At 35.5% G+C, this 25,121-nt stretch overlaps 3 protein-coding genes across 6 annotated transcripts; 2 read left to right on the forward strand and 1 right to left on the reverse strand.

Annotated features, from left to right (window-relative positions):
* Positions 1 to 357: 357 nt before the first annotated feature.
* On the forward strand, positions 358 to 4,379 carry LOC120781982 (N-acetylglucosaminyl-phosphatidylinositol de-N-acetylase). 2 transcript variants are annotated; one of them, XM_040114157.1, is made up of 5 exons: positions 358 to 665; positions 782 to 1,263; positions 1,396 to 1,686; positions 1,882 to 1,975; positions 2,746 to 4,379. In XM_040114157.1, exons 2-5 carry the CDS (start codon positions 804 to 806, stop codon positions 2,927 to 2,929), a joined length of 1,029 nt encoding a protein of 342 aa, XP_039970091.1. In that variant the 5' UTR covers positions 358 to 665; positions 782 to 803; the 3' UTR covers positions 2,930 to 4,379. The 2 variants fall into 2 exon arrangements, with proteins under 2 accessions (XP_039970091.1, XP_039970088.1); XM_040114154.1 differs by having other exon boundaries at positions 358 to 1,263.
* A 1,122-nt stretch (positions 4,380 to 5,501) lies between these two features.
* LOC120782012 (protein spartin) lies at positions 5,502 to 11,369 on the forward strand. 2 transcript variants are annotated; one of them, XM_040114178.1, is made up of 4 exons: positions 5,502 to 5,624; positions 7,537 to 8,166; positions 9,761 to 10,695; positions 10,752 to 11,369. In XM_040114178.1, the coding sequence occupies exons 2-4, from the start codon at positions 7,546 to 7,548 to the stop codon at positions 10,984 to 10,986; spliced, it is 1,791 nt and encodes a 596-aa protein (XP_039970112.1). In that variant the 5' UTR covers positions 5,502 to 5,624; positions 7,537 to 7,545; the 3' UTR covers positions 10,987 to 11,369. The 2 variants fall into 2 exon arrangements, with proteins under 2 accessions (XP_039970112.1, XP_039970107.1); XM_040114173.1 differs by lacking the exon at positions 5,502 to 5,624 and adding an exon at positions 7,262 to 7,472.
* Positions 11,370 to 13,981: 2,612 nt separating this feature from the next.
* On the reverse strand, positions 13,982 to 24,747 carry LOC120781996. 2 transcript variants are annotated; one of them, XM_040114164.1, is made up of 9 exons: positions 24,376 to 24,747; positions 22,449 to 22,712; positions 20,605 to 20,825; positions 20,460 to 20,524; positions 19,783 to 20,324; positions 15,819 to 19,719; positions 15,522 to 15,692; positions 15,332 to 15,456; positions 13,982 to 14,426 (listed from the first exon to the last, which is right to left on the reverse strand). In XM_040114164.1, exons 3-9 carry the CDS (start codon positions 20,696 to 20,698, stop codon positions 14,291 to 14,293), a joined length of 5,034 nt encoding a protein of 1,677 aa, XP_039970098.1. In that variant the 5' UTR covers positions 20,699 to 20,825; positions 22,449 to 22,712; positions 24,376 to 24,747; the 3' UTR covers positions 13,982 to 14,290. The 2 variants fall into 2 exon arrangements, with proteins under 2 accessions (XP_039970098.1, XP_039970103.1); XM_040114169.1 differs by lacking the exons at positions 22,449 to 22,712; positions 24,376 to 24,747 and having other exon boundaries at positions 20,460 to 20,538; positions 20,605 to 20,662.
* Positions 24,748 to 25,121: the final 374 nt, after the last annotated feature.

A 25,121-nucleotide genomic window follows, 5' to 3' on the forward strand; every position in this document is an offset into this window, starting at 1 on the left:
AAGAGTGACAGCAGTTGTCAATGGCAATTCGTTAATACAAAAAACGAATTGCCATGTCGGAAAATAATTTGAATACTATATTGCTTCATGCCATTATACTTTAACAAGCTAATGTTATCAAACTTAATAAAATTAAAATTAAAATTTGAAGGGGAAAATGAAAAATAATGGGAAACTTATATTCACAAATAAATAACATACAACATAATTTAGTCAAAATATGAAGTTGTGACATCCGTTGTTGCTGTGAAAGTAATATCGACAGATTGCTTGTTTTCAATTTAATTGTTGGACATAGCGATTATTATTTTAGTTAATTTTGGTTTTGTGGTAACTGTGGCAGCACTGACGGTAAAATTTCAGAACAGCTGCTTGCTGTCTGTGCCATTTGCCAAAGGAACCGACCGACCACCAAAAATATAGGAAACAAATGTGGACTCTCAGGTGCGCGCCAGAGGCAAAACAAAACTTCAGTTTTTATAACTCTTAAACAAAATATTTGAAATCTTATTCCGATATGAAAGAATTGGACTTATTAAATAGTGTCTAAGCTGAAAACTCTAACGAAAAACGATAAAAAGAACTACCAATCATTAATACCATAATTGGAAACATTTGTCTTGGCTTACCCACCGGAAAAATTAAACAAGCTATCAATTATAAATGTATGTATTTAAATAATAGCTTTACTTTGATGTAATAAATTACCTATAAATTCGGAAAAATAATTATTCAAACTAATTTAACGATTAAACCATTTTGCCTCGAAAACTTTGATCAGTGTGCGCTGCATTTGAAATGAAATGAAATTGTCTTGGCTTAATCAAGTGTTCGAATTGATTAGTGCGAGTACATTGCAATTGTACGAGGATAGTGGTCGGTTCCTGCATCAGTTTGTTGGCAATCAGACGCAAGCGTTGATTTTGTTACAAGAAACGTGGCGTGCTAACGTTCTGCACTGGGCGACTCTATCGTATCGACGCTTCAGTTCGACAGCAATCGAAGCCCTGGAGCATATTATTTACGTGTGTCTGGTGTACTTGCTAGTATGCCTGGGCATTTTTTATACAACACGCAGCAACAGCCCATTGTGGCGTTGGTGCAAGCTGATCAACAATGTACGCTTTCCAAGACAACACAAATTGGATCGTGTTTTACTGGTGACTTCACATCCGGACGATGAATGCATGTTCTTTGGCCCACTAATATACACATTAACACATCGTTCCAGCTGCCAAGTGTACGTGTTATGTCTGTCCAACGGTGAGTATGATTAATATCTTTAATTTACAAATGTGATTGAATGAATCCACATCCGGTATACATATTAACACATTTTTTATATTATAGTAAAGTATTTGATTACAAGACAATAACTTGTTTAACTATTAATAGGTAATTATGAGAAACAAGCGCAATTACGACGTGAAGAATTATGGCGTTCATGTGAAATGTTGGGTGTTCCAGCAGCGAATATTATAATGGTGAACGCAACAAACCTTCCAGATGACCCTAATGTTGAATGGAAAGCACCAGTTGTTGCTAATTTAATACTACACACCGTTGAAAGTCTAGATATTCAAGCGATCTGTACATTCGATCGAGATGGTGTGAGTCAACATCCTAATCACAGCGCAGTTTATTTCGCAGCAGCGTCGCTCTGCTTAGCTAATTTGTTACCAAAAGGTAAGTACATAAATAGCGATCAGCTTCATCAATTTTATTCCTGAGGTATACTATTGAGATAGCGTCATATCTGCCAGAGTTTCGAAACGCGTGTAATTGACATTTGTCGTGTTGAGAACGTGCGATAAATATATAATTAACTTGCGTTATGACTAATACATATCTGCTACAACTTTTATTTTGTAATTTTCACAGAATGCAAATTTTATACGCTGGACTCCATAAATATTTTAAGGAAATATATTTCGATTTTCGATTTGCTTTGTACATGCTGCATTTCGTCATACTGGTGAGTTCACATCAAATTCAAACAATTAATTAATAATTTGCTAGTCATCTAAGTTAATATTATATGATAAGATATGGTGTGAAAGTTTCTGATAGCTAACTCTAAAACAAGCACACTCATGACATGCCATAGTTTCTGAAGTTTATTACAACATTTCATTTGTTATCATTAAAATATTAGGATTGTGAGCTTCGTTTCACGTTCTACAATATTTTAATGTGAAGTTAATTTTTATTAGTAGCTTTGGCCAATATTTTTCATTGTTAAAGTAAACATTGTTGCAATCAGTTCCTATATATGTGAATGTATGCCTACACCTAACGTATGTACATACACAAAAATGTTTGTAAACAAAATAGTTTTAATGCCTTTCATGTATATTCTTGTTGTTTAAAATTTAATATCTTGCGAAGTACATTTATAGAGAAAAAAGTGTAATTCCTAAAAGTAGGTCAGCACTTGTAAATTTTCTATAATATTTTTTTGTTTTTACTATGACGAAAGGTCATTATTTATGATCATTTTTATATATGTATGTATATGTACATATAATAATAAAAAATATGTTTACATTAAAAATTTAAATGTTAACCAATTTTACATTTTAATTCTACAACTAAAAATCAAAATGAAAAATATATATTTAGATATATTAAAGAAAACAGATTGATTGATCCATATATATTGTATATGTTTATAAATATTTACTTAATAAGACGTTTAATTTTAACAACTATTGCTAACTTATATTCTAAAAATATTCTTTAAAGGTGTATATTGGGATGGGATGAGGCTGCACAAATACGTCGCGCTATGCGTGAGCATAAATCCCAAATGAAATGGTTTCGTTGGTTGTATATTTACTTTTCACGATATATGTTCATAAATTCGATGCGTGAGGTGAATCTTTCGGACATCGAATTGGAGATGCAAATTGACGATAATGCCTTTTGATTTGCATCAACTTACATTAGCTTTAAACAATGCCGCATACAGTCAGCCAGCCAATAGTAAAAACTGAATTAAATCTAAAAATAAAATCAGACAAACCAGACGTACCACGTTGTAATAAAAATCTATGTATGAGTATGTGTAGCAGCAAACACCGAAAATGCTCCAACAACACAAAACTTAAAAGACAACACATAGCGCCAGCAACAACAACCATTGCAGCTGAATAAAAACATAAATAAAAAAGCTTACAAGAACTATTTCCACATTTATGAAAAGGTATAACGGCATGCTGCCTACGCCGGCTAAAAGCAAAAACCGATAAAACATTAAACAATGTAAAAAAAAAATAATTATTACGTGCAATAGATGGCCGGTGCAAAAATACATTAAATGCCTAACTGCAATAATAATTTTGGTGCTGCTACAACAATGGCAATAATAATGATGAAAAAGAAGTTTAATGACGATGGTGTTGTCGGCAGAGTGCAACGAATGTTCAGTGTCTGGCGCCGAAAACTTTTAGAAACAGAAAACCAAAACCTAGGGTAACAAAGGGAATGTGAAGTCATTTGACGGCGTGTGAAAACGCTTTGCCAACAATAATTGATCAACATGTGAACCTCTACATACTATTCGTACATCTAAACAATGTAATATATGCGCGTAAATTTTAAGTATTGGGTACATGAAAAGCCAAAAACACATATCTGAACCCATTTTGTTTTGGTGTTCCCCACTTAAGTTGCTTTTCGTACTATTATTTATGCACTCTTAGTAAATCTAATACTTATTGCAAATGGAGAACTTTTATTCTCGGTAATTGTGATTATGAGATGTTAATAATGACGTTAAGTTTAGTGTAATAAATGAACAGCGATCGGTGTAGCGTGGTAGTTATTATTTTATTCGTTTAATATAATTCAATGAGCAAAGCCAGTTCTTCACACAATAATAAATGTAATCAATATCATAGCACATTCATACGTAAATGTTTACACGAATTGTGTATGTATTTTTACCTAATTGTATAATCTATAATTTTTAGCTTAAGACAGTTAATAGGCTTTGATTTTCCTAGATTTGAGTTAGTTTGTTTAAAGCTAAATTAAGTTGGAGAAATAATTTTATTTGTTTGTATGTCTGTACATAATGTAATACATAAAACACATAGTTGTAACAACAGCGAAGCATATACATACCATAAAAATATATAGTTATTACAGATATACATTATATATTATATAGTGTGTATATTCATTAAATATATTTCTTAAAGTTTGTAATTTTTTTTGTTAATTTGGTTATTGTTATATAATATTACCATACTTCTCACATATTTAGCACGAATATACACAGCGAAGCAATATGTTTAATTAATTTTCTTTGCATTAAATTAAGCACTGATAAAGCTTTTTGCAATACCAAAACGTTAAATGAAAAGTTTTGCCTATAATAATTTAAGATTTGTTTGTGCCGAACAAAATCAAAATCTAATGAATCAATTAATACTGTAAAATAAATAATACCAAAACAATTTTAATTTATAAAAACAATGTGTGCAAAAACTCTGTGTTTGAAATTTATTTTTATAACTTTTGAATGAGATTTTTTCACATTTGTATTATTATATTAACGTGGTACTAAATTCCCATTCTTAATTTTGTCTGCATTCCCTGTAAGCCAACTATCGGTTAAATTACTGATTCATTACCCACCAGCGATACCATAGATTTCTGATAAAGTTTCTTAAATTTAACCGAAACTCTTGCGTTCGTGTGATGGTTCATCCTTTTCTTACACATTGGATTTATTAGTTGCACGGTGTGTATATGTCAGTTTCTACGTTAAATCTTTCAACGTGTTAGAGCTCTCGTAATCATGACTTGCTGGGTTGTGACTCATTAAAATTAATTTCATAAATCACTCATACGCCACGTTGTCAATTTTAATTTGGAATCTGCAGTCGCACTCTGGTTTAGTTGTTAGAGGATCACACTGTCAATACTCATAACAAGGGCTTTATCTCATTTTCGACGAAATTAAAACAAGTTTTAGCTAATAGCGGTCATTTCGGCAAACAATGACAAACTTCCAAGCGAACCTAAATCCATATCCGACCGAGGACTTTCACCTCGACAGCAACCCCTAAAATGATTTTGTAATAGACATGTTTGGTTTGAAAAATTAGAAGAAATATAAACCTATATGTAGTGTACATAATAAAGTCAAGTACAAAGTCTTACAACAATCAGCTGTTTTATACTAACTTAAATTTTCTCGGCACAGACTACAAATGAAATGTCAAAGACTCTTTCTAGCGGTAATTTTTAAGGTGATCAATTACAATTGGACCGACTTTTCTGATATTATGTAAAAATTTGCTTCCAAGCCGGAAGCAAATACAAATCTTAAACCCCATTTTAAGGGATTTAAATATTAAAACTACGCACCTGGTTTTTTCTATCAAAAAATCTGGCCACACTAATTAAGATACAGCTGATAATAATATGCGAAATTGAATAAAGTGATAAACGAAGTGTTTTTTGTTTCAAGGTATTTGTTGACAAAATGGTGAAGTAAATTGTTTCATGATATTTAATACTTATATTTTCAAAAAACGTTGAACTTTTAATAAAGAGGAAGCAGGAAAGGGTCAAATAAAGAACATATAGTATAAGGTTCCGGTGGAAAAAGCGTAAGTGCTGATATACTAAAATTTACATTTACTAAAGGGTAGACTTACAACGTACATATGTATGTCAAGATTTAGTTGCATATTTAAGCAGTTAATAAGGCCCTAATTATGAGCTACATGCATACATATGTATGTACATATGCAAACTCTTTTCGAAAAACTTTAAGCTTAAATGTGATCCATTATCTGATTACACAAGTTTGCTTGTGCTGCTGTGTATTTACCCTAGCCAATTTACAAGTGGACACGTCGTTTTTATACCCTGAACCGAGGTATATTAAGTTTGCCACTAAGTTTATATCACTAAGAGGAAAACATCGATAAACCCAGAAAATCTATATATGCATATAGAAATGATCAGCATGACGATTTCAGTGGATTTAGCCATGTCCATCTCTCCATATCTCTATATATACGCAAACTAGTTCTATTAAGTTTAGGAAATTAAATACTGCGCACATCCTTTTCTCCACAAGAAGCTATTAATTTTTTTGTTAATGCAGTTTTTAAATTAAAAACGTGTCCCTTCATATTCAAGATATGACATCATACATACATATGTACATATGTATATAAGTAGTTATTTGTAATGTTTCACAGCTGATGCGTAGCATTACGTTTATTAATTAGAAAAAAGTAAACAAATATTAGGAAAGATAATATAAAAAACAACAACAACGAAGCGATGACAATTAACTAAAACTGCAGCTTCTCGTCTCTTCATTTCACTTATACTCTGCACTTTGCGTCATCAAATGTTATATTCGTGTAATATTTTTATACTCTCGCAACATATTGCTATAGAGTATAAAGTTTTGTTCACCTAACGGTTGGTTGTTTCACACAAAACTGATGGAGATAGATAAATATGTATGTATGTGACTGGCTGTCCGCCCGTCGGTTCACCCAAGTGACAGTTTTATGAAACACAGGTTCCTTGGCACCGGATGGGTTAAATCGGACCAATGGCCCGCCTTCGTCGAATTTTAAAGGTGGGTGTACCCCCGCCCCTTAATATAGGTTTAAACTACATACTTGTGTATCTCTGTATCTCACAAACAAGTAAAGCTAGATATAACCAACCCAACTTGCTCTGAACCAATTTTTGCCACCTCCTCAAATAGCGTGAGATTGTAAACGAAGGATATCCCCGCCTATATAACGGTATGTTCTAAACTGCTGAGAGTGAGGTAGCTAACTAAATAAATATAAACAAATTAATAATCCAGAAAAGTGTATATGAAAATGTTCTCGTATATAAAGATTTCCGATTTAGCCATTTGGGTTGAGTTTACATCACTTCTCGTGTTTGTTAATTATTATTTTTATATTCATATCAAATTTATGGCTATATTCTCATAAAAATTTGAGAGTCTGTGACCTGTAGTATAATTTAAGAAGATACTTTCGTCAAATGTTAAATTCTTCCGCACCATTTTTTAACATTATGTTAAGTTTTCCAAAACCCGGAATACTTCGCCGCTCGTGATCATTGCAAATTGCGAGAGTATAAAATGTCCTGTTACACGCGAACTTAGGCTTCCTTACTTTTTCATAGATAAAATTGGCTGAAATTCAATTCATAAGTCAACCCTTCGCCCGTCGGTGTCTCTAAACCTTGACAGCAGCAGCTGAGAGCCTTACATTTCTGTTCTAACGAGATTGCTGAGTAATTTTTAATTTCGTAATTGCATAAAAATCACATTTTGTGAATTGTTGCATTGGTGGTTAAAGTTTTCTTTAGTTGTCGTGAACCTTTGGTTGAGGATAGTCCATTTCCTCGTAAAAATATTTTTATAACAAAAGATACGAATAAGCAAAATGAATGTCAACTTGGATTTAAATAAAGTACACATTAAATTTTAATTATTACTAATACACAAACAATACTTACCTTAAAATATACTTACAGTTGCTTATCATGTCAACAGAAGCGGAATTTCTTGGCGCTTATGAGCGCATTAAAGCTTCGAACAAACGTATTTTTGCCTGCATTGATGAAGCCATTAAACATGAAGAAGAAGAGCGGCCTTTCGAGGCTATTACGGCTTACCAGTCATGTTTGCAACAAATTGACGAAACGTTTGCTATATCTGTGGGACTGCCGGACAATGTTGATGCTGTAGCGGTTGAGTGGAGTGACGCTTGTGCAATTGTACAAAAGCTAAAGGGAGCCAAAATGGAAGTAAGCTACCGTCTAAAAGTCTTACGTAGCCAGCATGCAAGTGTTGACAACACTGCCGCGGAAGGAAAAGAAGAGGATGCAGATTATCTGCCCGGTGACGCTGCAGCACTAATTGGAGAAGCAATTGATGGACCTACACCAAAGAAAAGATCTCTTTTACTTGAAAACCCTGTTGTTTATAAAGGTGATAGCGCTGCAAATAGTGCGACTAGTGCAGCAGCTCATTATCGCAAAGTTTTGACCGATTTACGTCGTGTTATCGGTGATCCTTCTGATGTGGGCATACTTTTTGACACACTTTTTACGTCGCAGACGAAATTGTACAAAATTCAACCTGAAGGCGTTGTTGTGACAATGGTTGGTATTATTTTTTTATTTTCATCAGTTTACTCATACGCCATGTACATATATTATGTATGACGAAGGGATAACGCTCATATCGGCAAGTCATACTTAAGCATTGATAAGTACATTTCAAGCACACCATATTCTTTGGCATATTTGTAAAAACATCTATTTATATAACATGAACAGGGTATTTCAAGTTTGCCACGAAGTTTGTAACACCCAGAAAGAAACGTCGTAATGCATGACGAGTTGAGTCGATTTAGCCATGTCCGCCTGTCTGTACATACATATGTGCATGAACTATTCCCTCAGCTTTTGAAATATCGATCTGAAATTTCATGCACGTCCCTGTTTCCCCAAGAAGCTGCACATTTGTCGGAACCAACGATATAAGACCAACGTAGCATGTAGTTTTCATACAAACTGAACGATCAAAATACAGTCCTTGAATGGAAAACTTTTTTTGTTAGCTGATATCTTCAAAAATTTTGGTATGGATAAGGAAATTGTTGTTGTTGTAGAGGCAGAATACTTTCCTTGAATAATTAGAGGAATGGTAACGAGTTGACAGTCCTTGGCCTGATGAAAATCCGGGTACATAGACCCGACTGTCGTGGGAACGGGAATGGATAATTGTCCCAGTAGAATCCCCGAAGAAATTGTTCAGATCAGGCCCCTATAGCATATACATATATGTGTATGATTAATAGTCCCACCCAACGGTACAATCTCCGCTACGCTCCGATTGAGGATATAAAAACTGCATCGAAGGAAGAGCTAAACAAGAACACAAAAAATTTATTTTTAAAAGCTTTGAGGATTGGAAAAAACGCTTCCAAAAGTGCAATATATCTATGGGTGACTACTTTGAAGAGGATAAAACAGATATTCATGAACAAATAAACATTTTCTTAAGGAATACAAAATTCGTGATACTTTTTGAACAAACCCTAAGGCCCCTATTACGGTTTTTAACCTAAGTGCATTTTGGTGGAAGTTTTGAAATTTGGTATTATGATTTTCAATTCAACGCGTCGGTTGAGGTGTTGTCAAACTTTAACTTTGTTTGGGATTATGGTTTTTAACTCTGTACCAGAAGTAAAAATATTAATGGAAAATGGAAAAGGGGTAAAAGGAACTATTTTATTTATAATTTCAAACTACAGTCATTATGTAAAAATCCATAAAATGGTGAAACATTTCTTAAGCTCGTGGAGTAAAATCGGGAAACTGGACGAGACAAGCTTGAAGCTGAAAACATTAAAATAAAATTAGGGGACCGAAGAATGTGTTTTGAACATAAATTCGATACACTATTGGAATATATTTTTTGAGTAAAATTAATTTTATAAGCGTTTCGCTCCTCTTCAGTCATTGGAATTTTATTCACAGCGTATATACATATATAGTATATATGTATGTATGTATATATCCATAGATATCGTAGGTTTTTTGTTGACATCAAACAAAATTTTATCCATGTATGGAAAAATATTAATTTTTAGTTTTAATCATTTTTATTAAACTTAAATAGTATTATTATTATCTAAAATATTGTTTTAAAAAATTATAGTTTTCATTTTATACATTTTTTTCTGCGTAGGGCGAAACCTACATGTCTCTAGTTATGTGCACCACACCCTGTGACGACCAATGGAAGCATTTAAACGGTGTCTCATTTATACAGTGTACAATTCCAACAGATAAGGCATCTCACAGCAATACTGATCATATTGAAGTACCCACAAAGGAGTCGCCACAAATGATTTGGCTGTATGCCCTACTACCAACGATAACCAATTGTTATAGAACTAATTACGGCGCATTTATTTTGCCTGATTTGGAAGTCGATGAGCCAGGCCATGCATTTGGTCTAATGCTTATCGACAGCGAAAGCACTGTTGATGGCGCTGAGCAAGCTGCTGCACAGCCAGAGGAACAAGAAGAACTAAGCGATTTGCAGCAATTCTTTTTGGATCTGCTCGAGGCGGTACTCTCTGGTCGTGTTGAACTTTTACAACAGCCAACAGTGGGACCACGCGTGTCGCGCGATACTAGCGAACAGGTCTCGCGCCATATCGTCACGGCAGCCGATTTCATAGCGCGCAATCTGGTGCGTGGCGCAGAGAAGACGGGTGAGTTAATGGTGAAAACCACGCCGTACATCATTTCAAAAATGAGGCCAGCGCCACCGGATGCGCCGCCAGTCTCGTCGACCGTGCAAACCTCAGTGGCGGTGGCGCGCGATGTGACGCATGCGGCAGCGGGCGTCACTGGTTGGATAGCCGGCAAAGTGGGCTCCGCCTCGATGGCTATCGGCCGCTACCTAGCGCCACATGTGCAAAACGCTGGCTCCGCATTGTTGCAGAAAGGCTTTGGCTATGACACCAGTGAAGCAAACAGTAAAATGGAGGGCGCTATGACAATTGCTGCCGGAGCGGTGGAGGGCTTTAGCACCGTTTACAATGGTCTCGAGACGTCAGCGAAGATACTGGGTACAAATTTGAGCGAAAATTCAGTGAAAATAATTGAGCATAAGTAAGTGCATTCGAGCCCAAAATATATTTTAACTGAGTTGAATAATTTTTTTTCAGATATGGCTCGTCAGCCGGCGGTGTTGCAGCCGGCACCTTCGATACTCTCGGCAACGCTTTCAATGTCAGTCAGAATGTGAACTACATTACGCCTAAGGGTTTGGCGAAAAAGATGGCCAAGAATACGGGCAAAGCAGTCATCGATGATTATAAAACCAAATTACGGCATTCGGACACACACTTCGTGCCAGCGGGCACACTCTATCCAGATTTGCGTACGTTAAAGGAGAAATAGACAGTCTGAATAAAACATTTCAATAACTCCGAAAAATATAGGATATTTTAGCTTTCTTTCTACATATCTTTCATATTTAAATATTCGAATATTGTTAATGAATCTCATAAACATTAGCTTAAGGCAAAGGGATTTTAATGCTTTCCATTTGCAAGCTTATACTTGCATATCGTTATTGTAACTGGATAAAGTGTGATTTTCGAGCGAGGTATAAGGTAGCGCGAACATTCGCTTTACATTGCTTAATACAGATTTTTTACCAATGTAAGATACTCAAGGAAGCTTTTATTAACTTCATCTCTAAAGACCGAATATATTTTATTGTTGTTATTATAATTGGTTTATGGAAAAAAATAACTACCAATAAATATATTTATGTAATATTGAACTTTTGCTTATTTTATAATACTGATAGTCAGCTTATCATTTCTATTAAGGGTTAGCATTTGATCCATTCCCAGGGGAGAATTTTTTTAAATCAGCATCATTATCACAGCAGTGGAATCTGCGTTTGTTAAGGCTTTTAGAAACGAACAAATGGAGCTTTAAAAGGTCACAATCAGACAATGTTGAAATCAGAATATAACTCTCGGATTATTTAGACGAAAGTTCGAAAACGTAAAGTAACTTCAATCCACAATATTGGTTTTATTTCAACATTTCAATTTACCATTATAACTAGATTGAGTAAATACTAGTAGTGAGTTTTAGATAAACGAAATGAGAATTAGGCACTAAACAAAGATTGCAATTTTCCAGTTTATGCTTACAATTAGACCGGTAAGACTTTCAATAAACATTACAAAATAGAAAACATTTCAATTTTAATTAAGAAGAAAATTTTACACATAATTCCACTTTCCAACATACACACACATTGATTGATAAAAATGTATGTGTATCATTGTATATTAAACATTTATTATAAGTTCCTTTATTCATATTTAAGTTTTACAGTTGTAAAAGCTAAGCGATTTCACGAGTAACACTTTCAATTAACAATATGCGCACCGGCTGAATGTGTGGCTTGCATCGTTTTTTCCTTTATTATATTATTGGAAGAGCTTATTTAAAGAAATTTGTTATATCAACTTATTTACTGAGATAGACATAAGTTGGTATGAGTTTATATAATTAATCCAATCTGGCAATAGTGCAATATCTCTATTTTATTTTTCATATATATTTATTTTAACATATTTCTAGTATATATGACAATATAATATATATAATTTTTGGGACAGTATTCAATATATCTATATATAAACATTGCTTAATGAAAAAATTTAATAGAAATTATTTACAAAAATTCACAATAATTGATTTGCCGCAATTTGCTTGGAGGAACTCTGTTTTTATACAAATTGCTGAGTGATTTGAGGTCTTTCGAATCGTACTATGACTACCGAATTTTATTTTGTGTTTGTGGCATATCCAATTTATACCATCTCTTTTTGGTTTTATATACAATATGCTATGGCACAGCGTTGCTACTAGTAGTTGTATGGTTATGATATTGTTTTGCTTGGGAGCGCAAACTAAAGCTAAGTGTTTGAGACTGAGACAAGTGCATGCAACTGAATTTCTATTTGTATGTGTGAATGAAAATGACGTTATATTTACATATTTTCAAACCGATTGTATGAAAGTAATATGGAAATTATTGATTTATATTATTTATATGTACATATGTATTCTTATTTTTCATGAGTGATTCATTTCATTTATTTTTTAAATAATTTATGTTTAGTATTTTGAAGTAACGAGCTGTAACGAAGGCGCTATAAAGTTACACTTTTATAACTGAATATTATATGACGTACATATCTGTTTCGAAATAATGTAATGAATCGCTAAGTAATAAAATAACAATTCCAATTCACAATTTCTCTCATATTATTAAAGTACTAAGTTTTCAAGTGACCAAAAAGTGTAACTGTGGCAATATTATATTTATGTAAGAACAATTTAATTTCAGTTTCACGAACTTAACAATGAAAGCATAATTGAGTGACAAAATATGTGGCATATAATTCAGTAGAAAACTATATCACCATACCAAATGTGAGTATGTGTATTTACATGATATATCATGCACATGTATGTATTTATGTATATTTATGTATAATACACCTCTCTTTAATCTTTTACAACAAAAAGTGTAATTTTATAATTTTTTTTAAATTTTTGCAATAAAAGCTTATCACATTCATGTTGCAGAGCTTTGACTGCAATTCCAATAATATTTATTACTAACAAATAATATGTAAAAATAATTCGTTTTATATAAATAAACATAAGTGTTGTAAAGGACAATTATTTGTGTTATTTGGAGCAAAACAAAGAACAAATCAGTAAAGAGATAAAGTTACGCAAAACTAACAATGGAAAAATGCAGACAAACAGCAATTTAGTTTTTTATGAGTTTTGTAAATTAATTTACTTAGTAAAAAATTATTGTATATACACATTAGACATTACACACATGTATACTAGATTTAAAATCACCCTTAAGATCATTTTCCAAAACTTAGTTTTGTATTACTTCAATGAGTTTATAAATATTTATTCCATGAAATAGTAATTCTCAATATAATCAACAGTATTCCAAATATGCTCAAACAATATACAGTATTATTATGCAAATAATCGTGCATAAAAATAAATTTTTTTTTAATTTTACTCAATTTTTTTGAAAGATATACATATACAATATTTGTACACTTTTGGAATATGTGTGTTTTATTAACAATGAAATTCCAATAGCAAAATGAAAATAAAAAAATTACAAAAAGGTTTCAATTTATGTTAATGAACGAGCCCTTACTTTTTAAGGTTATTGAACAATTTAATATGTTTGCTTTCCACAAGTTCTTTCTGGCGTTTTCTACTTAACACATCATGCCATTTACAACACCATATAATATAAACATAAATAATCAAAAAATGGAAAAGTGGTTCTTCACAAAAAATATTTACATATAAAAAATAAATATTTACAAAAATTAGGAAATAGCTTAAAGCTATTAATTCATTTCTTCATATGCATTATACTGTATATAATAATAATATATATATTTTACATGTTTTTTCTTTTGGCTTTTAAATAACTTATAACTAGGGATTCTGCTTTTAATTGCGATCAAAGTTTTTTGTATGACAATTAATATCAGGCTATGTTTTTGTATGGTTTCCATCTGATTTCTTGCTTCTTTTGAACGCAGCAGATATTAGTTTTACTATTCTCTCTCCTGCCCGCTCACTTCTCCTCACTTTACATAAGCAGTCCCGTGGTGGATGAGTGTCATAAAGCACTAGTGGTGGTCGCATCTTTGGTTAAATGTGTCTCAATGTCCACACGACAGATGGGACAATGCTTATTTGTGACCAGCCATTGATCGACGCAATCAGTATGGAAGAGATGCATGCATGGCAAACGACTGTAAAGTATATAAAAAGATGCCAAATAAAACTAAGCAAAGAAAGATTTTCTAAAATAAAGACCGATGACTTTTCTTTTTATATGCGATAGCAGAAGGTAACAAAGAAACTTCTAATGTTTGGTTAGTTGCCATTTGTAAGTTAAGTTCTGGTTGAAAAGAAACGTAAAATACACAAGAAAATACATAAATGATCAGCGTGACGAGTTGAGTCGATTTAGCCCGGAATTAGTCGAATTTTTGAGATATCCACCTGAAATTTTGCAGGCGTCCTTTTCTCATCAAGAAGCCGGTGTCGGACCACTGTAGCATATAGCTGATATCTTCACGAAATTGGCCACAAATTGTTACCCAAGGCATCGGCACAGTCTTCGAACAAATTATAGCATATAGCTGCCACTTAAACTGACCGATCAAAATCAAGATAAAGATATGTTTATACCCTTCTACGCACCAGTAAAGGGCATTATAGTTTCGGAGGAACCGATGCTAACGTATTTTATTGTTTTTTTTTTTTTTTAAACAGTTTTCAGTTTAATTAAAACAGATACTAACTTTGGGGAGGGAATTAAAACTGAATTACTTTAAAATAGGAAAAAAATTTAAGTCGGTTGACTTCTCTAATTAAAACTTTACACTCACTATGCAACGAAGAGATAGCGACTACTATTCTCACGAGGGTCGATTATACGGGTATGTTACAACAACAAAAACAATTTATGTGGAACTCATTAGGGTTCATTTTCAATAAACGCCTTAGTTAAGACCAGAACTGTCACCTCGCAGCATACCCCAATGTTATTTGAGGATTCATGCAAACAGCCACAACAATAACAATAATTAGGTGAATTTTATATGACATTTCTATTAGCAGACAATTAAAAATAAATGTTTAATTCACTCACCGCACATCATTCTCAATTTCAAATAATGACAAACAAATGGCACACTTCTCAGCATCTTCGTCAGATTCGCTTGGGCGGCGAACACGTTTGTATTTATGTGGCAATGTGTTGCGTTCAATAATTTCCTAATATAACAGTTATTATTTCGAATCAATAAACGATATTTGTTTCCAATGAAGTGTATATTTACCAGAGTGGCGCCACGATTCGGTCTTATGGCAGAACCAATTAAAATATGCGGTCCTATGTGTGAAAGCGGTGTAGAAAGTCCAATTTCCAGATGCACCGGTGAGTAATGATGAAACATGTGGTGATGCACGGCCGACCGGCGACGTTGCTGTGCTTCATAAGGATAGTACGCCTAAAAGAGGGCATGTACATAGGGCATATAGTAAGAATATTATGTATAGCAAAAAGTGTTTTTTATTCTTTTATTGGCGAACGAGATTACGCAATGTCACTTATTTCCAATTTTGGTATAACTTACCGGATCTAAACTGGACACCGGTCCATTGCTGGCATGCACACACGAGCATGTATTCGGTAGCTGTGAACGCCAACGGAAACTATTTGTTAGATTCAGTGGATTCGAGGACAAATCAATGGGTGTGGGTGTCATGTGGCGACGATGTATTTCTTGTATGTGTTGTTGGCGATACCAAAGATTTTGATGCACGGGATACGGCGGTGCTGCACCACCATGACGAGCACCACTATGATGGCCAGCACTACCTGAAGGGCCGCCAATACCACTACCACTTGGTTGCAGGCGACCCATCAGCGTAGGGAGTGGGGCACGTGCTCTCGCATTTACCGCAAATGTTGGATAAGGCAGCATGCCACTGACACGTTCATCGCTGCCTACGCTACTACCACCACCACCGCTATTACTCGAATGTCCAACAGCGGTCAGTGTTGAAGCAGCGTCGGGCGGTGGACCCGGTGGGTGTACTGCAGGAGCTGTGGCAGAAGACACGTAGTTAGGTGCTGTTGGCGATACGCCTTGCATGTGTCCTGCGCTGATATCGGTATGGGGGTACGCCCGTGCAGCTACTGCTGCGGCCGCTAATGCCGCACCGGCTAATGTCGTACGACTGCGGCCGAACGAACATGAGGGAATGAGGGTGGGCTCTTGTTGTGAATGAATGGTTCGTTGAAGTGGCGGCACTTCATCATCGGCGCGCCGACAGTGTAAATAAAATGGCGCTATTTGCGGTATGGGTGGACTACTATTATTGTTGTTGTTGTTATCACCAACTGACGTATTTGAATATGAACCGCTGCTGCCAACAGCAATATTTGAACTGTCAGCAGCGTCAACGCTGTCGCTAAGGCTAACAGCAGGTATACCCCTGGGAAAGCGTGAAGGGCCAGGAGGGCGTGTTGAGTAGAGAAGATTGTTTCCTTCGTTGCGACTCTGATGTGGGTGCATAGGTACATGAGCCCCCGGTACACGACCCCCAAATAAATCTTGTAAAGACACCTCTTCAATGGTGGGTATAGAAATAATGGCGCCATCCGCATTTGGTGCTGTTGCTGTGGCACCGCTGCGTAAAACTGGTAACGCCGAGCGGCCCATTGTGGCGGCCGCCGTCGGCATACTTAATTGCGGTGAACGTCGCAGACGCCGCATTTCCGGACATAGACCATGCAGCTCATGCATCATGGGTCGTTGGTGTTGTGCCTGATGAGCTTGTTGTGGTTCGTAAAATGGATTTGGAGCCGGTATATACTTGTAATAACGATTACGCAGCAATGAGGAGAATCGCTGGTGTTGCGGTTGATGCGCCTGTTGCGGCTGATAAACGGCATGCCTCATACATTCGTGATGGTGTTGCGGATGTGCTAGGGGTTCATCAGTTTCAATATTGGAAGACGCTTGTTGCTGATTATTTGAACCGGCTACATCCCACTGTTGATAACCTGGCGGAACAACTGCATATGGATGCAGTAATGGACCGCCTGCTGCCACATCTCTAAATTGTGGATTCAACCGGAAATAATTCGATTGTGCGCTTTCCATCCCTTCTATTGTCGCTCCATTAGAATCTGCAGCGGTACCGTCATCACCGCTTACATTTTGTACTGGGGCAGGCGTGTCCTCATCAGTGGTAAGATCAATCGATAGTATGGGTTCACGAGTGGAATGAACGAATACAACATCATCGTCGTCACCTGTGGAATCCGATAACCAATCCAATTGCAAATCAGGAGCAGTTAATACAGCTGTACCATCACCACTTCTATTGGATATGTCCATGGAAGCTGGACTTTTTGTGGCTATCGAACTGTTTTTATTTGCTCCACTGGCGGATGTAGAAGCTTCAATAGAGTTAGTAGCTACGGCTCCAGAAAAAGTTGGCTGCTCGTCATCGATGTAGGGCTGAATTACCGTAGGCGATGACACCGCCGTCACCTCTGTAGGTAAAGTTACTGATGCGCCTACCTCGCCCGCATCAGACGTAGATCCCACTGAATACCCAGTGGTATAAATATGGGGATGCTCCTCTAAATCACTGTCCTCTAAAAGCACTACACTGTTGTCTGTTGAATGACCAACACTATGCCCAGCATATGTGATCACGTATGAGCCCCGTTCGACTGCCGCACCATTGTCCGATGGAGCTGTACTACTAGGTGGGGTCAAAGGCCGAGTGACCTCCGGCATATTTTGAGTAGATGGTGGTTGTGGTACCTCATCTACCTCGCTGGATTCATGAACATTCAGCATGCGCCACATTATACGACGCGCAGTCCGTCTATCGGCGGAATCACTGGAGTTAGTAGCAACATTATCTACAGATATAATACCACAGCTAGCATTATCAGTATTAGACCGCACAAGGCTGCTGCTTATACGTGGAATTTTGGCGGCCCTTGGGGTTCCATCTGCTGGTCGACAGCTACTCGATCTTTCTTGTGAATAGTTTTCTCGTCGATCCGTTTCATCTTCCCTTGAATCGCGCAACCACTCATTAGTAACCCCACCTCTCCTAAACTGTTGCTGCTCGCGATCTTTAATGCGTTGACGTTCACGTTCCCTCCAACGCAGAAATTCATGCGGATTTGGCCTAACATGTTGTGCTCCTCCGGGGGTGCTAGTATTACTATGAACGCGCGGCTTATGCAAATTCCAAATAATCTCATCATCATCATCGCCACCATCATCATCTGCCTGATGCGTAGCTCGACTGTGATCGCTATTGAATAAAGCAAATGCTGAGCTGCCAACGGAGCGAAAATTAGTCGCTGAATGCGCTTCATCACTAAAGCCGTTAGGTGTAGCACAGTTGTTGTTTGAAGCTCCACTAAAGCTGGGTAATGCATCCATGTCAACTAAATCGTCTACGTTGCCCACCGACCCACGATTACTGATCGAACTGCTAACGCTGCTTCTACCGTCAGCACCACCAGCATTATTACTACCGTTTCCATTGCCGCCACTAGAGCCTACTGCATTCGCAGGTTTACTTTGCTTCTTTATAGCATATGTTGTTGTAGTCGTGTTGGTGGTGCATGTGTCGGCAAAATGAGCGCGTTCCGTGTCAGATGCAGAGGTCACCTCGTCGCTGTTATTAAGTGATATTGGAGATGTATGAAAGGTATCGTTTGTATGCGCTAACGCCTCCCTAGATTCCGTAGGTAACTGCAAATTTTCATCACTATCTCTCTCAAAAGCAGTTGCGCTCGTCGACAGATCTAACCTGTTACTCCTACTATCACCTGTTAACTCTCTGTTACCTTCCGACTCGTCATTTCCGTCATGGTTTGCTGCGGTCGTGGTTGATGCTACCATCATTTCATCATCCAGCGAGTCGACGGATGCATTACCATCCGCGATAGCCGAGGATCCACCTGCCATAGCACTACTGGTTATGGTAGACACTGCAGCATAATGAGGCGTACGGACAGTATTGTTGTGTGTTAAAAGCCTATGATTTTCGGAATCAAAGGCGGTGGTATTTAGAGCAGTCCCCCTCGTTGCGTTTGCATCGCCCATTTGGGTGGAATTGGCAAGCATTTGTTTGCATTTAATATCAGTCTTTTGAGTATCAACAGTAGTAGTAGCATGTGGCAAAGTTAGGGCGGTTCCATCACTTGAACGATCTGAAGGTGTCCAATAACTATCTAAAGCATAATCGTGTTCATCATTAACAGCGTCAGCTGTTCCGACTTCTTCAGTATCGTGCAATTGCATAATTGCATTGGAACTAGTAGCTATATTTTCATTCGCCTCATCAGGTACCACACTAATATCCATATGATTAACCCTTGGCAATTCATTTGTAATAAGATTAGCTGTCAATGTTTCTTGCTGTTGCTGTTCATGCTGTGCAGTATGCATATGGTCTGCCCCATGTACAGAGTCGTAAGATGAGTGGTTGAGCCTGAAAGTTATAAGTTAATTTAGAAGTCAAAATCAAATACAAATATTATATGAAAAATCCTACCCGCCGGAGGTTCTATGTGCGCAGTGGCATGTGTCAGACAAACATTTGTTGCACACGAAATAAGGGTCACGTCTTATCAAACAAGCATCATAACCGCAACGTTCACTTGGAATATCACCATCCATTTGTACGGTGGATGTTGCTGAGTGGATATTCTGATGTTGATGTTGGATTTGGTGCTGATGCTGTTGCACATGGGGATGAATGTGTGAATGTACTGTATGGTGGGGTCGATGTGTCAGAGCATGTCGATGGGAATGTACGTGATTGTAATGATGCAGATGGTGTCGCACCGGTGGATACATTTGTACTCCAATAGAACCAACCATTGGTTGTGTAGACACGGAAGGCGATGGTGCATTCACAGCGGGATCATAGGATATCGTTGTGGTGACACCTTCATAGTGTGTTGTTGCATTTGGGGGTGTAGTTGGTGTGAGTACAGGTGGCGGATAGCTGGGTAAGTTGTGATAGTTTGTTACCGCGGCTGTAGCTGCAGCAGATTCGGCGGATGTGCCCATATAGAATGTTAATGGACTTTGCTAAAAGAATATAAATATATCAATATAATAACTACTTATATGTGCGGAAAGTAAGTGTGAGCGACTAAGCTGCTGCTTGCAATGTACAGCTCTCAACTGTCGATCCACCACCAGGTAGATGTGTTATTTACATACTTCGAGTGACAATCCCAAAGTCGATGTGCGGTCGCCACGATCGTAGACCAGACCATAGGAGTCGGCTAGAAAATAAAAACTTGATTCAAAGATATATACATAATGACGTAAACAGGGTTGATTAAAAAAGTGTATTATATCTTACGTCCATCGTCGTTGATTTCCATTTCATGATGATAGGCTGGAACTTCAATTTCATGACGTATATGGCGCCGCATTTCGTCTCCATTGTTCTCCATTATGCTGCTTCTTAGACTTTCACAGTTATCTTCAGGAGCTAGATTTAAACGTATTACTGCATTTTATTAGTGCAAATTTGCAAGTCTATACATGACACAATTTTAAATGTTTTTTTTGTCGTGTCAGCTGAAAATCAAAAATTACATTAACATAAGCATTTAAGTCAAAAAGGTGATCATTTATTAACAATTAATCAAACAAGAAATATGCACATACATATATATATGTATATATATATATTTACTAATTCTGACGTGTGTATACATTCGAATTAATTTTATGAGCCACCTATTTTGACAACATGATCACTAAAACAAACTCAAGAGTTGTTAAAAATACAAAATTCATGAGCTAAAATAACAAAAACATAAAGTTGTCTACCATTCTTACTACAATACAGCAAAATAAATTAACAAATCAAATATACATACCTAGCTCAATAGTTAATTAATCAGAAAAAGAAACTAATATGTATATCTTTTCAAGTTTTCGTATAGCCGAAATTATATCTGTAAACTTAAACCCCTATTACGGTTTCCAACTCAATTAACTCAGCCAAAAAATTATAGTTTTTAACTCTGTGCAAGTGGGGTTGACAAGAATTTCATAAAATTACAACGGCTACCTAGTTCTTAAACACTACTGTGGAATAATATTAATAGAAAATGGAAAACTGTAAATAAACAGTTTAAAATAATTTTACATTATTTTTAATAAGTTATTTTGTTTTTGTATAAATACATATAAATTTGAAATCTTGTTGAGCTCGTGGTGAAAAATCCCGAAATTGGACGAGGCAAGCCACAATAAATATAAAAGAAAGAGATTACATCTAACATCTAATATTTCTAAAAACGTTCTAAATAAATTTTATCAGTAAAAATTGATCATTTTAATATGTATTCCTTTTGTAAGCAATAATTGAATAGAAAGGGTTAAATTTCTCGTTTCATCTGAAGTTAAGATGCTTTAACTTCAATTCAACGGAATGGGGTGGCATATCGTAACAGTGATACATACATATCTAGTACAAACAAGCTATTGGGAACCGGCAAATGTACATATACATTATCCAATTGTAACAAGTTAAAATTTTGACAGTAATTTTTATGTTTACTGGTACAATATACGTAACTAAACTTCTAAAAAGTTTTAACCATGCCAAATATAAACAACGAAAACGCTCATTAATATTTGATTATATATTTATGGGCAAGCGAATCACATGTGACAAAATTGTAAAAGACCGCAAATCATAGGAGGAGTAATCTATTTTTACACATAAATTAAAAAAATTCACCGAAAGGAAGTATGTTATCGAGATAAATCCGCCGTTATTGCGCTACACAAATACCGCTCAAGAAATATAAAAAATCTTGGTTGCACCGAGGAAGCAAACTTCTATTAGAATTTTGTGTCTTACACTCAATGAAAATTTAAACTTTCTGTGTGTTTTCATGTCCCGCGTATGTATGTAAAAAGTTACATGGATAGTGCCATATTATGAAGTAGTGTCGGAAATCTCGAATGTCAGCAACAAAAACAGCTGCGCTCTCAGCTGTATTCGTCTCTGCTTTTTGTATTCCTTTTCAGTTAATTTTATTTTTAGCCTATTCTTCTACCACTTGCACGTTTATATAAACATACATATGTATGCATATAAGCGTTTACTTTATTTGTTTTCTTCTATGTATTGTAAAACGAAACATGACAAACATCACCCTTCGCAAGTCTAAAAAGCGTACTTACGTCTTTCAATATGACGATTTGGTAACGTCAAGTATTTACAATCCTATAAAACTGCATTTATCTATCCATAGATTGTATGTTTATGCCAAAAAAAATAATTATGTTCCAGTTCTGCCGTAGACAATTCCGTTGTATTTAACACTACCTCGATTGATAAAGAGCACCCACCACCTCCTCTTCCGAACGATCAACACTTTTATTTTTCCGTTTTTTTTCTATTTACTTCTTTCTTGTTTCACTCGTCTCCCATTCCAACCTAGAAAACTTCACAATTTTCTTTCATTATAACTTGTCTCTGTCTAAATTTACACTTCAAAGGTTTCTTATTTAACAGTCTATAACAATTATTCATTTATTAGCTACATATTTAGTTTATTCATTATTTCCGAAAAATCATTTTAAATATTCACTCCAATAATCACAAAATTAAATCTTATATTTGCCAAAGCCCAGACAAATTATGAAAATTATATCAGAAACGCAATGAGACTGGAACATTATATCGTTGCCACGTGAAAAATTAAAAAGTTTATGTAAATATGTAAATTATAATTTACAAATACTATTATTATCAGTTTTTTGTATTAAAATTTTTTCCGACTAATTCCATTTACAACTAATTTTAGCAAGCTTGCTTATTTGACTATTTGTTACAATTATTACAATAAACTCGCAAAAACAAATCATACAACAAGAAACTTATTTGAACGATCAAGGTAAAAATCACTAGAAATATATCAACATCTTCAATTTGGCTTAATAACTCATACAAAAATGATGAAAATGAAGTCAATCGATCTGTTGCTACCCCGCCGAGTAGACTATAGGTTAGATAGTAAATAATAAGGTTATATAACTAGTTAATTATACTAGAGAGCTACCTAGAGCTTTTTTTGAAACAAATTTCTCGATAAATCGTCTACCTCGATCACTGGTTTGTTAAATGAAAATCCCTATTTTAATGTTAAATATAGTTATGTTTATTTATAATTTCAACAACTTAACGATTAACTACTCATATTCGAATGAACAACCTCGTATTTATCTCGTCACCCACTTGTTGATGAATACATCCACTAGTGACTCAGCCTTTCGATTAAGAATTGGGCATACTTGAGTATAAAAACATGTCGATTTCCTAATTTATTGGTGGGAGTTGAACCATCTACATCTACGCCAATTCGCTCAAATGGCGAACACGCTTTGTGTTGCTTTATCTGATCATGAATTCTGGACCTAGACCCTTTAGCTGCAATGCTTTAAGGGAGTATTCTTGTCTAGGATTTTGAAAAAATCGAATTTAGACTTTCAAAGATATGACCTTGGAAGGATTTTTCAAAATTCGACTTATTTTCGGAGATACAGCCGATTTTGTGACGTGGCGTCCGTGTTCACTAGAATTTTCTCCTAAACTTTAAACGCGTTTTTCTCAAAACTGACTTTTTCGGAACGATACCCACCATTTCTCAGGTTCTACTAGACCGATTTACTTGAAATTTTTATCGAGTCTTCTTTGTAGGCTTGTCTATGGTTGGAACTAGCCCCATCCCCAAATTTTTATTTTTATTATTTTTAAAAAAATCGAAATAGTCAGAAAAAGTGATCCAAAAAACTTTTTTTCAGGCAGTCGCCATTTTGTGAAAAAAATGTTTTCCCACTTTTCCGTAGTTCCGGCCATTGCGACATTATTCTAGATTAATAATCATTTTTTTTTTGGTTTCAGATAACTAGGAGGGTTGAAATCATGGGTATGGTCACGTGGAAATTTTTAGAGACCCCCCACTTCGTCAGCTCATAATTTTTGAAATTTTTTACTTATTTTTGTTTTTAATATTTTTCTGTACTCTTCTAAAATTAACAAATAACTAATAAAAAAATGGATACTAAAAATATTAATTGCCTTTTTTTACGACACTTTAAAAATTACCTGAAATTCATGCTTCTAGACTAGAAACCCCTTAATTTCTCTAAGATCGGCAATTAGCCTTCATTTGGTACTTAGTCCAGCTCGATTGGAACTTCAGGACTTCTAACCTTCGGAACAATAATAAGTACTCGGAAGTTTTGCCCATCTTCGGATTTCATACTCGATGCAAGCAGCCACACATAAACTTTAAACTGCTCTGCTCTGCTCAAATTGCTTAGTGACTCGGTTTACTGCAGCTATTTCTCCTCTCGTTGTACATTTGATCACCTCCACTTCCCAAACCACGTTGCTCAAGCTCCTTTTTCAGTTGTGGAATCTTCAGATCGTTAAACTTTGCCATTTTCGAATAATTTTCTCCTTGGGAATTTGTGAGAAAATTCCACTTCTGACACCAATTTTATCGGATTTCTCGATAAATTGTCTACCTTGTAACTCCCTCTTGAGTTCGATCACTGGGTTGTTAAACAATTTCAAGGGGGAAACATCCATATTCGTAAAATACTGTACACTACCTTCTATGAATTCGCCGTGGGCCGAATGATATGATTTTATCGATAACATTTGGTAATCCGCTTTCAGTGTTGCTTTAAGAGCATTATCTAACACAATACTTTGGTCAGAATTCAAATATTTAAAATATTTTCTTTACCACTTATTATCAATTAAATAGTCTAATATAATATATAAAATAACATTATTTTTTTGTCTTGTATTTCAAAACAAAAAAATTCAAAAACATGCAATAT

This window comes from Bactrocera tryoni, chromosome 1 (genome assembly GCF_016617805.1).
Source record: "Bactrocera tryoni isolate S06 chromosome 1, CSIRO_BtryS06_freeze2, whole genome shotgun sequence".
NCBI lineage: Eukaryota > Metazoa > Arthropoda > Insecta > Diptera > Tephritidae > Bactrocera > Bactrocera tryoni.